At 38.1% G+C, this 16,264-nt stretch overlaps 1 protein-coding gene across 1 annotated transcript in view; it reads right to left on the bottom strand.

Moving 5' to 3' along the window:
• DEPDC1B (DEP domain containing 1B) overlaps positions 1–16,264 on the bottom strand; it is a 90,113-nt gene that overhangs the window by 38,744 nt on the left and 35,105 nt on the right. Inside the window, exons 3-7 of the mRNA XM_025892416.2 lie at positions 12,164–12,299; positions 7,853–7,980; positions 7,012–7,142; positions 5,017–5,064; positions 544–684 (exon numbers count right to left, since the gene is read on the bottom strand). Coding sequence (XP_025748201.1) covers positions 544–684; positions 5,017–5,064; positions 7,012–7,142; positions 7,853–7,980; positions 12,164–12,299 — 584 coding nt within the window. The remainder of the gene's footprint in view (positions 1–543; positions 685–5,016; positions 5,065–7,011; positions 7,143–7,852; positions 7,981–12,163; positions 12,300–16,264) is intronic.

The raw sequence follows: 16,264 nt of genomic DNA, 5'->3' as shown, positions 1-16,264 counted from the left end.
AAGTTGTACTTTTTTGTACAAAAATGACACACAGTATATTACTCCTCCTTAAGAAGTAAAAACTATTGGTCCCCGCTTTGAGTTTCCTAACAGAGCTTAACCATTTTCTTTTCCTCCTTCATAGAGGACTACAACCAGGCAAGCACCTCACCAGTTTTTATTTCAAAAATGCTATGGAGGGGCACCTAGATGGCTCAGTTGGTTAAGCATCTGCCTTCAGCTCAGGTCATGATCCCAGGGTCCAGGGATTGAGCTCCATGTTGGTCCGTCCCTCATTGTCATCATCATCATCATCATCATCATCATCATCGTCAGGCTCCCGCCTCAGCAAAGAGCCTGCTTCTCCCTCTGCCCCTCCCCCCACTCATGCTTGCTCTCTCTCTTGTGCTTTCTGTCTGTCTGTCTCTCAAATAAATAAATAAAATCTTTAAAACAAAAACAAATATGCTACGGAGGTTTGACTAATGGAAGTCTCAAGACAGTAGAAAATGAAATGATTCAATGTCAATAACACAGACACATGTTCATTATATCCCAACTTACCTAATACACTGACAAAGGCATCAAAAAGATGAAATGTAAGTAGAGGCTCTTTCAAATGACCATAGTAATCTGCTATGGTTTTAAAGACATCTTTTTCAAATCCTAAATACATAGGCTGCTTCAAATCTGAACAATTAGGCCCTGTTAAAAAAAGAGAGAGAAAAAAAAAACATTAATGGGACGATCACATCTAAGGATTAGTCTCTATGTATATGTGTGTGTACAATATCAAGATCAGATAAGTTTTCATGGGGAAAATTGACATTATATAATTGACATTATACATTTGCTTACACAAATATTCTTTATGTCTAAATCAAAATCTATATAAAACAATGAGGAAAATCACTGACTTACTTGCATTTTAAAAGAAACCCACTCTTTCTTTTACATCCTTCTGAAAGGCATTTTTGTTAAATGTAGACGATGATTATTTTCTGTGAAATATTCAATGTTTTCCTAGTCTTGACACAGTTGACCAAGATGACAATTAGCTCACATATGTAATAGACAAGTTATAAAGCAATTTGCAAAGCTTTTCATTATTTTATCATTGCTATATTATGAAATCCTAGAGTCAGAGCTGAGTTAATCAAATTCTACCTCAAACTAAACTACTTCAGACTAATAAAAACTTACAATCTTTTTCTTAAAGATATTCAAAAAAGGAGATTTTACATTGTGTCCTGTAATTCATTCTGACTATAAAACTATCTCATCCCCAGCCAACCTTCAAAAGATAGTGTTTCAAGCAGAGCATATTCCAAAGTTGGGGTAACTATAAGAAGCCTGGAACAATGTGGTCCCGGCCATACCCTAAGCAGAAGCAAGGCAAAGATCCAGTTGTGTCTGGGACCAAAGAAGAACAGGAAGAAATGCTTAGCTCTCTACAGATGAGGCAGCAAATGCCCCCAAGAATCCACACACAGACCACAGATTTACATTGCCAAGTAGAGAGACAAACTGGAGCTGCTCATGTCTTGAGGGAAATGGCAAGTAGCCTCATGAGGAACAGTTTGGCCAGTCCTTCAATTCCCAAGAGAGCACGGAAGAAAGGAGTGCAAGTGCACTGGCCAGTTCTGGGCCAGCAGAACACAAGACTAAACAATTAGACCCAAACAGATCTCTATCCTCAGGGGAACAAAAGATAAAGTCAGTAAAAGTTGAAAGAAACCCTCCAGAATCACTGCAACTAAAGAGAAATGATCAAACCAAAAAAAAAAAACAAAAAAACAAAAAACAGTTAAACATTCTGAGCCTTTACATTTCAACGCCAATGGGACCACGTGAAAATGGCTTCTGTTGGTCTCCTTAAAAACCCTCTTACCTTTTAATATTCTGTATACTTCTCATAAAATAACTTAATTTGATTGACTAAAATAATGAAAATCATGAAAGACCTACATGCGGTCCCGTGTTAACCTAGCAACCAACAGAGCTGCCATTCTTGCCTGCTTCCTCCTCTGCAACACCCCAAGCTTAGTCAACTGAAATCATTCATTTGGTATGTCTCAGCAGTGGGCCCTATGAGAGGAGGTAGTATTCCTAAGATGTTTCTTTTCTCAATCATTTTGAACTTCAAAATATCCTTTTTTTTGCATTTTTTTATTTTATTATGTTATGTTAATCACCATACATTACATCATTAGTTTTTGATGTAGTGTTCCAGGATTCATTGTTTGCATATAACACCCAGTGCTCCATTCAATACATGCCCTCTTTAATACCCATCACCAGGCTAAGCCAGCCCCCACCCTTCTCCCCTCCAGAATCCTCAGTCTGTTTCTCAGAGTCCATAGTTTCTCATGGTTCGTCTCCCCCTCCAATTTCCGCACCCCTTCATTTTTCCCTTCCTACTATCTTCTTTTTTTTAACATAATGTATTATTTGTTTCAGAGGTACAGGTCTGATGTTATTACCGACTGATATTGGAAAAGTTTTGCCTGTATCTGTTTTTTTTTTCTTTACTGAATCCTTATAACCTACATGCACAAAGAAGAAAAACACAGTTAACCTGTTTTTGTATTTACTATCAGTCCATCCTTCTGTGGCCAGCCTTGTGGCTGGCCGACAATGAAAGGACCCAGGCCTACGTGCATCTGGTCTACCAACGGGCCTGCGAGAAAGAGGGGAGCAGCAAACTTAGAAAAGGAGGTAAGAGGCCTTCAAAATATCCTATAAATCAGCCAGCCTATCCTTTCTGTTGTTCCCTATTCGATGACTATAATGAGAATCTTGCCTCAACAAGGATAAGAACGAAAAGGAACAGGTCATGACTTTGAAAGACTCAGAGTAAATTTGGGGGGCCAGTGAGAATGTGGAAAATTTAATAATGTTACAAAACTACTCAAAAGGACATCCTTGCCCTTTGGTCACCTTTTCTTCTTTGACACATAAACAAGCATTCTTACAGATATGCCAACCACCTGTAAAGCACTGCACTTAATTCATGTGAGACATGTCCCTGTTCCCAAGAACTTCCACCTAACACAAGACCACCTCACACATGGAGAGAACATTATGAAGTTGCTCTTTCCATCTTTCCCCTTCACTGTTGAGTAATTCCAGTTATTCTACTATTCTTTTTTTATTATTTTATTATGTTATGTTAATCACCATACATTACATCATTAGTTTTTGATGCAGTGTTCCATGATTCATTGTTTGCGTAAACACCCAGTGCTCCATGCAGAACGTGCCCTCTTTAATACCCATCACCAGGCTAACCCATCCCCCTACCCTCCTCCCCTCTAGAACCCTCAGTTTGTTTCTCAGAGTCCATAGTCTCTCATGGTTCATCTCCCCCTCCGATCCCCCCCTTCATTTTTCCCTTCCTACTATCTTCTTTTTTTTTTAACATATAATGTATTATTTGTTTCAGAGGTACAGGTCTGTGATTCATCAGTCTTACACAATTCACAGCGCTCACCATAACACATACCCTCCCCAATGTCCATCACCCAGCCACCCATCCTTTGTGGCTTTATGTTTACTACTCCCTTGAGGGAAAAACTGCACTCTTCGCTACATTTTGATCATCACTGAAAAACTGATATCACAACCACACCTTAATGTACATTACAGAACATACTGTAGCCTAGATTTGTTTTACCAGTTTCCTCTATTCTTTCCCAGCTGATTAACTTCCAAATCCTTGGTTTGCCAAGATTTCAGAAATGGGTAATTTAATTTCACCTTTATACCTTCTATCTCATCATTGCCAACTCTGGCCAAAGATATAATTTAAATTTAATTTACTTCAGATGGTTGAGCAGGAAGAATAAAAAGCACTCTCCCAAGCTGAAACCACTCTACATCTCAGAGGTTCCAAAATATTAACCAAAAATCAATGAAAATTTAATAGTTAAACACAGAAAACTTTAGGCTTCACACAAGCTAATAATTGGTATTCATATTTAAAATGATAGTATATAATCATTGTCCATATATTATGACTGAGGTTACCTACAATAAACTGCATAGTTACCTTAATTTCATTCTCTAATCAGACAAAACTAACACCAGTTAAACAAATCATTCAGAGTCCTACTAATTCAAAATTTTATTACACCTTTATCTGTACTCGTAAGCCCTACCCAAAAGGTACCTTTCTGAGGCCATCTGTGAGGCTTAAAGGCCCCATAGACCAAATATTACCATTGTTAGTCAACCAAAATAACTAGAATTCTTCTCATTAAAATCACTTGTTTGGGTTAAACCATTAACCATTATAATCCCTTCTTTGGGTAAAGTCTTCCAAAAAATCCCCAGAAAAATAGCAGTGTCAGTGAGATACTATAATAACACATTCTTTACAGTGCCTATGATATCCAATGGAGTGAATATCTATGCTGTGAAATGGACTGCATAAGTCTATGCAAATCCTCAGAAGGACCACCACAGTCCAGGCCCTGTCATCTTACATCCAATAACTGAAATACCCCGTCTTGTTTCTCCACACGAAAGTTCTCCTTCCAAACCATCCTGCTTATCAGTCAGACTAGTCTTCTAAAACATTTTTCCCCCTTAAACCGGTGCCCTATAAAAAGCCAATAGTAGACAGGATCTGCTGAGCAAATTGAGATGTAAATACAGGGCATACTGAGGAATATGTGTTTCAGAAATAAAAATGTATAAACTGTCAATAGGCCACTATCTGCACAATATTATATTCAATATAACTAATTTTCCTTCACTGCGATGAAACAGTCAGAAGAAGTAGTATGGATTTTATCTGTAGTGTGATTATATCCACCAGAAAAGAGAAACACAACATTTCTTCAAAACTGTTCTATAACTCAGCCCCTTCACCAAGTCGCAAATGCATCACTAACAGCACACTGGTCCCGAAATAATTAACTGCTAGTCTCACAGGTGTCAAATCAATGTTCAGGCCATTGAACAAAAATATTTTCTAATTCAGGACACTAATTTCTGTTAATCTTATAAAACTGGGGGATAATTAGTACTTACAATTTGCCAAACACTTCATAGCTGACAGTACCCAATGAGGAAGCTCTTCTGCAGAGAAACGAAAATAAAAAGAAGATAGTTGATTTAGCTGCATATAATGCGAGGAATTACATACATACATAGAATCATAAGAATGTATAACCTGCCCAAATAATATGAAACATACCTGCCAATCATAATCATAAATCGCACATCACCTATTAATAGAACGCCATGGAATAGAAATAGAACTCTCCTAGGAAAACTTTCCTAGGAGCAGTGTCACAACATGAGCTTGTACAGATCATGCCTGCAAATTTCTCAAAGGACAAGATGCACCTTTTAAAGCTTTGGTGAAAAGCAGAAATTTGGTTTATTCCAAAGAAACAAACTAACTGATCAGTTACCCTAAGAATTAAGGAAAAGACAGAAAAAGTAAAAATATTAGTTACCAACTATATTTGTGAATCCAGGTCACCAACCCCCCCAAAAAAGGGGGTAAATTCTCTATGTCTGTTGTCCAATATAAGTATCATTTTGCATGTTTCAATTTTCAAAATGTTTCAGGGCAAGAAATTTCCATTGACATACTAATATAGGCTATGAGTTTTTGGACAGCCTTAAAGTAAAAACTGTTAACATTGCTACAAGAAATCCGAGCTAAGCCTTTTTCCCAGAGTTCCTCCTCTCCTGGCCCTGACACAGACATCTGATGAGATGGACCCACACTCATGCTTCTACTTCTCCATCTTCTTCACTTTGTGAAAAACTGCAAAGACACTAATCGAACTGTATTAGCTCTAATGAACCTGAGGCTTGTGGAAGTGTTCTTCTTTCTAAGAACTTGGTAAGACAAAAGATGACCAATGATTTAATTAGTAGGTAAAAGTATTAATGTTTGCTCTACTCAAAGAATATGGAAGGATTTTAAATTTATTTCAAAGGCAATAGCCCCATCATTCTATGTAATTTAATCGTATAGGTTGATATTAACCTGACAACTCACAAAGTCACAAATTTATTTCTGTTTCCTGATACCATCCATTCCCAATACAGAGGCTACATAAAAGAGGAGGTGTTTCAAGTTTCAAAGACACATTCTGCTCCTGTCAGGAACTGGGACCCCGAAAATCCTCTTTCCCTCTCACAACTGCTCAGGCTCCTTCGGGTAGAGTTCTATCTTGCTGCCCAGGAGCCCCAGCCCTAAATTTAATAATAATTTATAAAAATCCAAAAGTACTACACCATCTTCCCACATCCAAATGTCATTCTAGTTCCAGCTATTCCCAGAATCAAGGGTTGGAAGTAAAGAAAGAACCATTCAAAAAACCCATCCAATTCTGGCCCATCCCCAATTTAAGAGAAGAAAGCTTTAAAGTCAGTTTGGGGATTCTGGCCCACTACAGTTACCATGCCCTTATTTTTCCAAATAAAAAAACCAGGATAGGCAGCTGCTAAATGTCTTTTTTTCCTGACTTGTAAACTGGCTTGGAAGAAAAGGAATAAAAAAATTAAAGCACCTTCAGCATTTAAAGGCCTAACTTTATTAACAAGAAAAAAAAATGACATAAATCAAGACTATCCCAGAAAATCTACCACAGAGACATCATATGAAAAGGTCAGGAAGAACCTAAAATCAATCAGACCCACTTGAAACCTAAAATCAGTCTCCAAGATCCAGTTAGTCACAAACTGACTCAAGCACTCAGTTAGGTCTTAAACTTACTTTTCAGGGATTTTTCTGTGAATAATACAGAACCACTTAATGCCCAGTGTGGCTAACACTGAACTAGCCTCTGGATGGATTGTGCTGAGGCTCTGACTCCTGGATGTTCACCTTTCCTTGACACTTCCTTAATCCACACAATTATTTAAATTGAGGAAATGAAACAAGGCTATACATAATGAGAAGGTACATTTATTGAGGGTTTAGGGAAGGATCAATAAAGAAGCTGATGGACCTGTGCAGCCAACACAGTGGGTCAAATGGGACCAGAATGGTTTTTATGCACTTACTCGACTTGTCATCAAGGATGACAACTCCCTGCTTGCTCACACTATACACATTATGGATGATGAACTTGGAGTTGACCAGTTTAATGTCTAAGACCTCTTCCAAAGAATCCAGGCCAAGGACTTTCTGTAAACTGGAAAGATACATGATAATTAAATTAATTACTTAAAAAAAAATCAGTATTACCCAAAAACCTGGCATGTAAAATATCAATCTTTAGAAAGTTTTTTTTTTTAAAGATTTCATTTATTTATTTGACAGAGAGAGACACAGCAAGAGAGGCCACCCAGGCGCACCAAAAGATCAATCTTTAAAATGCGTTGTTTTCATGCATTTTATCCAATCTTGGCAAAAAGGCTAGAAATTGAATATGATGAAACAAACTTAAAGGACCTTTTGGCCATTAACAGATTGGTTCACTAATTTAATAACCTAACACCCTGAATGCCAAGAAAATGATTTCATAGGTATAGATATTATAAAAACAAAAACCAGCTTATCCAATGATGAGAAACTGCTAATGATATGTTTGTGAGGGAAAAAAAACTGCTATATAACATCATTTACTTTAATTACCTGTAGTATACCAAATATCTAGGAGACCAAATTTACCACTGTGTTTCATTAAACATAAAACTTTAGGGTTACTAGAAAGTTGAAGAACTTTTAAATTTCTTTTCTTAACTATTATATAAATGACAATAGAAAATTTCCAGAATTCAGATGCAAATAATACAAAGTTAAGGTTTTAAGGCATAATTTCAGAAAATTCAATATGCAGAGAGTAGTAGAGAAGCAAAATAGAAAACAGTGAAAGTTCTCATTAACATCAAATGCACGTACTATGCTAACGTCATAGACTTCCATATCTCTTCTACGTTGGCCTCTGTCAGCTGTCTGCGGTAGACGAGACGGCAAGCCGGCACCTCGCCAATGGCAATACTGTGCCGCTTGTACCACATCTCAGAGTTCTAGTTGGCGGGGGCGGGGGGCGGAGAAAGAAAGAGAACAAGTATTTCAATGGACAGGGATACGATTTTATCAGAAATTTCTTTGACTTGGTTATTTGCAATTTGATTTAAAATAATAACTAGAAATATGAACTCATTTTCTTTGCATAGACTACAGAGAAGTCGAGTAACCCTTAAGGATGAGGTCACATTATAAATGAGTATTCATAAATCACAAAAGAATAGTGGCAATAAACATGACATCGACTATTTTTTCCCTGTGGGAATTCCAACTACTCAATGAAGTAGCCATGAAATAAAATTCATAACTAAGGCATAGAATACCTATCCATATTTACACACTGCCCAAATGGAGTAATTGTTTAAAACAAACTTAAAGTCTATTACTTCCAAGAATTCTCTATTTTTTATAAGCAAAATCAAATAAGTACAAAGTCAAAGAGCAGCCCCCAGATCTTAGGCAACTGCAGAAAGCAGGAAAAACAAGAGCTCCACAGCACAATCATTTACAAAGATATTCTATAAGAGTTTTTACAAAAGTATCTTTATAGAAAAATCTTATACACTTGGAAAAACAGAGGCAGAAATTTGTTTTGTGATTTTGTTTTTGGAGAATTACTGAATTACAAAAGAAAGTTGAAGACCATGTGGATTTGTGAATTTTTTTTAAAGTATCTAAATTACGTGTTCATTTTTGAAGGCAGGCATATAAACTGTTGCCATTGGCCTAGCAAACCTACTTCCAAAAGTTATCTTAAAGAAATACCATGGGGGCAACTAGGTGGCTCAGTCAGTTAAGCGTCCAACTCTTGGTTTCAGCTAAGGTCATGATCTCAGGGTTGTGAGATCAAGCCCTGCATTGGGCTCCACACTGGGCTCAGAGTCTGCTTGAGATTCTCTCTCCTTCTGCCCCACCCCATGCTCCCGCTCTCGCTCTCTCTCAATAAATAAATAAATAAAATCTTAAAAAAAAAAAAAAAAGACCATGGATATATTCAACTCTTTATCTGTAAAGATATTGCTCACTACATTGTCTAACTGGAAACACAGTATATATCTAACAGTAAAGGACTGGATAAATAAAATATATTACTTTCATATTAGACAAGATACAGATATTAAATATGATATCAAATGTCTAATAACATGAAAAAATAAGCTAAGCACAGTGTTCAAAGTGAAGAACACAGGCTATGAAAAGCTCAACATGATCCCATTTTTGTGTTAAAAGTTTGTATGGAAAAAAGGATACACTACAAAAATGTTCATGTTAATTCTCTCTGGATGATATCATAAGTAATTTATTTTCCTTTGTCTCTGCCTGAAAACAATTCTTTTTTTTTAAATTTTTTTATTGTTATGTTCATCACCATACATTACATCATTAGTTTTTGATGTAGTGTTCCATGATTCATTGTTTGTGCATAACACCCAGTGCTCCACGCAGAACGTGCCCTCTTTAATACCCATCACCAGGCTAACCCATCCCCCCACCCCCCTCCCCTCTAGAACCCTCAGTTGGTTTTTCAGAGTCCATCGTCTCTCATGGTTCGTCTCCCCCTCCAACTTACTCCCCTTCATTCTTCCCCTCCTGCTATCTTCTTCTTTTTTTTTCTTAACATATATTGCATTATTTGTTTCAGAAGTACAGATCTGTGATTCAACAGTCTTGCACAATTCTATTAATGAATAACAGCAATAGTAATTAACAGTTACTGAACACCTGTGTGCCAGCCACTGTTCTAAGCGCTTTATAGATTTGAATTCACCTGATTCTCACAACAAGCCTGCCCCAGAGAGTATTATTATCATCCCAGTTTCACCATTAAGAAAACTGAGACACAAACACAATGAACAAAACAGAGAAACAAGCTCAAATAGCTAGTAAATGGAGGAGCCAAGATCCAAACCCAGTAGTCTGGCTCCAGAGTCCAATATCTTACTTTCCACACTGTACTGCCCTCAGCAAACACAACAGTTTATTTTATTATTTTATTTTTTAATTTGTATAAACGGTGAAGCAAGAGAAAAGACAGGATAAGACAAAAACAAAAACCAACAAGCAAAGAGGAAGCAAAGACAAAAATAGGGAAAGTAAAATAGAAGAAATGAATGATGAGCTGAAGTTCTTCAAGAAAGATGAATTCTTTCTTTATTGACCATTAAACTCCTCATTCTAAAATCCACATCAAGGACCAAGTGGGGAAACAGATCCTGCTCTGCCATTCTTCCTTTGGACATTGGTCAAGAAGCGGCTGCCGAAGCTTTGCTGGAATTACAATGAGCAGGGAGCCCAAACCTCTCCCACTTTATTCAAGAGGGAAGTACAAGACAGGTACAAATGATGAGAGAAATGATAAGCTTTAGGAGAAAATGGTTGATGACTCTAGGACACTGGTATACCAGTTCAGGGCTCCTGGAAAATTAGAAAATGAAAACAGAAGATACAAGTCATTGTCATTGGAGCATTAAAGTATGCTAATGAGTACTTGGTTCTACAGATGACACCAGGAATATTACAACTTCATAGAACCAGGTGGAATAGAAACGGGAAGTTACAGTATTGATGACATAAATACATATTAACTTAATACAGGATTTTATCTCTTTCGTACAAACAACACTAGATGACCTTATAAAGAAAAAAAATGCCTGTTGAATAACCACTCTGCCGAAGGGGTCATGTTAGATGTTTAATTGCAAATGTTCATAAAAAAATGTCCCTGACCTCATGGAGCTTACATTTTAACTTTCTCTGGGACAGGAACTATCAACTAGACCTTAAGTAAGTATTCCTCATTAGGAATGAATTAAAAGTCCTCAAATACCCAAAGTAGTTCCACTTTGTTTTCTAATTCTCTATTTTTGTATTGTATGCTTCACTAGACTATGAGCCTTTTTAGAGTTAAAACTGTAGCTGTGGAGCTAACACAATGCATGGTACACAGCAGACACTCAATAAATATTTGTTGAATGAATAATTTAATGATCTTGCCTTTAAGTTTCAGGACCATTATCTCCATCTGCCTGTGAGATACCTCCACTTAATACAGACCATGTTTATCACCAAACATATTTAAAACAAAATTCATCACCATCCTGCAAACCTGCAAGCCCTATGGAGTCCCTATTTCTGTCACGGGCGCCACTCTTTTTCCTGAATTATCTTTGATAAAGCCTAAGTTTCTTTTTCTTTTTTTAAGGTTTTATTTATTTGAGAGAGAGAGCAAGTGAGCATGAGCTGGGCAGGGAGGGGCAGAGAGAGAGGGAGCAGCAGACCCTCCACTGAGCAGGGAGCCCAATGCGGGGCTCGATCCCAGGACCCTGGGAACATGACCTGAGCCAAAGGCAGACGCTTAACTGACTGAGCCACCCAGGTGCCCAAAAGCCTAAGCTTCTTAACTATTATTCTCTTCAAACTGAGAATACAACCTCTTTAGGAAAAAAAAAGTTGCTCTTTCTTTTAATTAAATTGCCTAAAAATGTTTACATCACATCTTTGCAAATAAAAGTATGAATTGGACATCTATCAAACAAGATTAATTTAAAATACTGGTGTGGGTACAATTCTTAAAAACTGCCATATGAAAGTTTCTCTCTGTATTTTATTTTTTAGCATTGCCTCAATCATGGTAGTCTTCTACGGGAATATTTTAAGGTAAAAAGTACCCCCCAAAATTACTTTATTCTACATTAAGCTTAGGTTTCTCCAAACTAGCAGAATCTAACTGTTCATTATTAGGGGTCATTCCACAATACTTCACACCCTAACCTTCTCACTCTCAACTGGTAATAGAACAAAATTCAAGAAGATACAAAGAGGGAGAAGAGTAACTTCTAGAACACAGGAGAAAAGGAGATTATAAGGGAGCTGCCACAGAAACTTGCTTGATCCGAACCTATGAAAAATACCTACCATGTATTCAGTCAAAATGTCAGCAGGAAAGAGAGAAAAGGTCCAACAGCTAATCTTTCCTTGTTACTGTTCTGTCAGCTATTGACACATAAGATATTGTTTTCAAGTACTTTTGGACCATTGTTCATAGAAAGGAGTAGACTAAGGCTGGTGGTTCACAGACCATTTCCTACTTCTGGAGGCTGCTAGCCCCGCCCCCAGCCACCACCACGGCCACCACCCCACTCCACCCCCACTTCCCTGCCCAGCTTTTAGTAATACACTTACCATCACAACTGGCCTCACTGGGATGTTTTCTTGTGAAGTGCTTGGTGGGGGGTCATTACATTCCGGAAATTTAATAACATCCTTTTGGTATGTAGGCTTCTTTGGATATGGTTTCAGGGGTGAGGAAGGAGGAAATCTAAAAACCAAGAAGGAAATTTCTATTACTGTAGTCAGTGGGAGACACAGGTATTTTAACAATAGTTCCCATTTCTTTTATCCTTGAGAATTTATATAATAATTCCAAACCTCAGATAATAAATGAGGTCAGGGCGCCTGGGTGGCTCAGTTGGTTAAGCGACTGCCTTCGGCTCAGGTCATGATCCTGGAGTCCCGGGATTGAGTCCCACATCGGGCTCCCTGCTCAGCAGGGACTCTGCTTCTCCCTCTGACCCTCTTCCCTCTCGTGCTCTCTATCTCTCATTCTCTCTCTCTCAAATAAATAAATAAAATCTTTAAAAAACAAACAAACAAATAAATAAATAAGGTCATGCACAAATTATCACACGTGGCTCACCATACCCAACATATGGGTTTTTTTCAATGTTCAGTCATTACACCTATCAGATAAACACAGGAACCAAACATGTGACACATTATGAAATAAATAGAATATGTTCTCTTATCAAATGATTTTCATGATTATAGATGTTCTTAACGGGCTGCTGGGGCAAGCCATTTCTTTCACCCAGCTCGAAATCCTTACCGCCTCACAACTCTCTCCAAAATTTATAGACGGTACCTATGCAAACATAAATTATGGGCAGACTAATCCTTGGTGATACTTGCTGAGGAAGAGTATATTGGCACAAGAATCTTTTAGCCTTTTATATCTATTTCAAATACAATCCTCTTTCCCTTGAATCTGGAGCACTTCACAATGAGATGGAAGCCTTGGTCTTGGAGAAGGGGAGAGCTGCCCAATGTCCTTCTTCTGCCTCTTTATACCCTTCTCTACCCCACCTGTCCAAGGCCTTGGTACCATCACTCCTTGGACTAACAGAGAGAAGCCTAAATACGATCTAATTTTTAAACTATTCTAGACCATATCTGATAAAGAACAACAGAAAGGTAGTTAAATACACATTTTCCTCAGAGGATCTTTTTCTGTTAGTTTGTTAGAAAAAGATAGATCGCACTGCCTTAAAAAAGTAACACGAGAACTCTTCTTAATGTTGACACAGAAGTCAATAGGTAGTCTACTTTTTATTTATTTACGCCAAAATAAAGGTTTAAAATCTTATCCATGATACCCACAGGAAATATAATCCAAATAAATGATAAAGATCTTATTCTTAGATGCACACAGAAATAAAGAATTTTTTAAATGTCTATAGTTTACAAAAAAAGTTTGTACTGAGGTGAATCAGGAGAATCACATATAATAAGCACTATGGAGGAACATTTCAAAAATAGTCACAATAGACTTGAAAAAGGATGGCTAATGAAGAGAAGTCGAGTTTCATCTTCTCTGAAAAGAATATCTAATAACTCCACTTTATTTGAAAAGTCAGTGAGAAAAAAATGAAATAATTAAATCGAGTTAAAGATAAATAAAATGAAAGACAGCTTAAATTTTTTAATCAAGTTGCCAAGGCAGGTATTTCCAAACAATTCCAAAATACAAATTAAATAAATCTCTAAAGCCAGTGAAAGTTACTATACCTCTTAAGTGAAGGCTGGCTTACAGAAGTCCAATCCTATTTCTGACAAGCCAACAATCACAACAGAAGTCCTACTGCCAACCAAAGTACACACCTGGGGACGGACACACACTCTCTCACATTCACATACACATATAATTGTGCAAACACATCCAGGGAAATCACAGGTCACCCATCTGTCAGTTCTTCAAAAATTCAACACCTTCCCTACCCCCAGCCCACCACTGATACCCACTGTTTACCCTCCCAACCCCTTCAACTAAAGTGTGAAAATCTGATCTGAGTTCCAGCCCTAATTCTCTCACGAACAGTCTATGTGTCCTCTGGAAAGTAACAGTGTCTCTAAATCAAAGTTGGTTCATTTGTCAAATAAAGGGATTACACTGGATGACTCATAAATATTCTCCTGGGTTCAAAATGTATTTCCTGTATCCCCACACCCAGAAACAAGAAATACCTTCCCAAAACCAAAGCAGAAGTTCTGATGTGGAGAACTGTGATTGAAGAGATACCAGGGAGCCACGTTCCTCCTTCACCCCAGGACGAGGAGGTCTCTGCCATAACGTGTATAGCTGTCCCTAGCCAGTGTGGGATCTTCACAGCCGCCAGCCGGAGACGAAATGCAGAAGAGCGCCCCTTGATGGACTACTTTTACTGTGTGCACTGAAACTTTTCCGTGTCATTTTAATACTTTAATCATGTCATCTCAGGCTTCAAAGCCTGTCAGGGATGATCTCATCCAAACGTCACATTTTTTTACTTACAGAAATGAAGGCCCAAAAGAGGAAAGCAACTTACTAAAAGCCTCACAACTAACTGGCCAAGAGAACAAACCATCTTATACAAAAGATACGCAAGCCCTTTAATAAGGACATTATAAAACTTTATTGAAAGACATCAATGAAGTAAATTGATAGAGAGATACAACATGTTGGTAAATAAGTAGACTCAATATCCATATTCAGTAGTAAAACATCAACATCAATATTCCTCATGGAGATATACACTTACAAAGAAATTCCAATCAAGGGCACCTGGGTGGCTCAGTCGTTAAGTGTCTGCCTTCAGCTCAGGTCATGATCCCGGAGTCCTGGGATCGAGTCCCACATCGGCCTCCTGGCTCAGCGGGGAGCCTGCCTCTCCCTCTGACCCTCTCCCCTCTCATGCTGTTTCTCTCTCTCTCTCTCACTCAAATAAATAAATAAAACCTTTAAGAAATTCCAATCAAAATATAAAATTTTCTATGAAACATGATAAACAGATTATAAAATTTATATGGAAATGCAAGAGGCCAAAAACATTGAGACATTCTTAAAGAAGAAAAACAAAGTGAGGAGACTTGCCCTACCAGCCATCAAGGCTCATTCAGATAATACGGTAAGGCAGCACTGATGGCACGGACCATGGATTCACACGGCCTCACCATTACTGACATATTGGGCTGGATAATTCTTGTTGTGGGGGGACTTGTCCTGTGCACTGCACATTGTTGGCAGCCTCCCTGGCCTCCATCCACTGGATGCTAATAGTACACCCTCCCAAGAGTGACCACCAAAAGTATTTCCAGACATTGACCCTTGCAAAATGGCTCCCAGGTAAAAATCATGGGCCTAGAAGGACAATCTAAAACAAACATACACATTTCTTCAGAAACCTGATTTATGATAGAAAAGACATTACAGATCAATGAGAAAGTATGGACTGTTCAATAAAGAGTCCTGGTCCAACTGGCTATCCCTTGGGGAAACGTGAAATCGCATCCCTGCTGCAGAGCACACTTCCAAAGATGCTTCACACAGGCACTTCCCATCTACATGCTCCTCTGCAAGGGATCTTGCCACTACCCTATCAAGAGCTAGCATGTGTTTCTCTCCTCTTTTGAGTCTGGATGAGCCCTCTCCAACTGCTTTGGTAACTAGAAGATGGTAGGAGTGAACAAAGATACAAATGTAGGGATCCGAAGGGGTTCGTGCACCCCAATGTTTATAGCAGCAATGTCCACAATAGCCAAACTGTGGAAAGACCCAAGATGTCCACTGACAGATGAATGGATAAAGAAGATGTGGTATATATACACCTTGGAATATTATGCAGCCATCAAAAGGAATGAGATCTTGCCATTTGCAACGATGTGGATGGAACTGGAGGGTGTTATGCTGAGTCAAATAAGTCAATCAGAGAAAGACATGTATCATATGACCTCACTGATATGAGGAATTCTTAATCTCAGGAAACAAACTGAGTGTTGCTGGAGTGGTGGGGGGTGGGAGGGATGGGGTGGCTGGGTGATAGACAGTGGGGAAGATATGTGCTACGGTGAGCGCTGTGAATTGTGCAAGACTGTTGAATCACAGATCTGTGCTTCTGAAACAAATAATGCAATATATGTTAAGAAAAAAGAAAAAGAAGAAGATAGCAGGAGGGGAAGAATGAAGGGGAG

Source organism: Callorhinus ursinus, unplaced genomic scaffold (assembly GCF_003265705.2).
Source record: "Callorhinus ursinus isolate GAN/ISIS: 27379988/994484 unplaced genomic scaffold, GSC_fseal_2.0 scaffold23, whole genome shotgun sequence".
In the NCBI taxonomy this organism is placed as follows: domain Eukaryota; kingdom Metazoa; phylum Chordata; class Mammalia; order Carnivora; family Otariidae; genus Callorhinus; species Callorhinus ursinus.
Note: the sequence above shows the minus strand (reverse complement) of the source record. Positions and strands in the feature narration are given on the sequence as shown.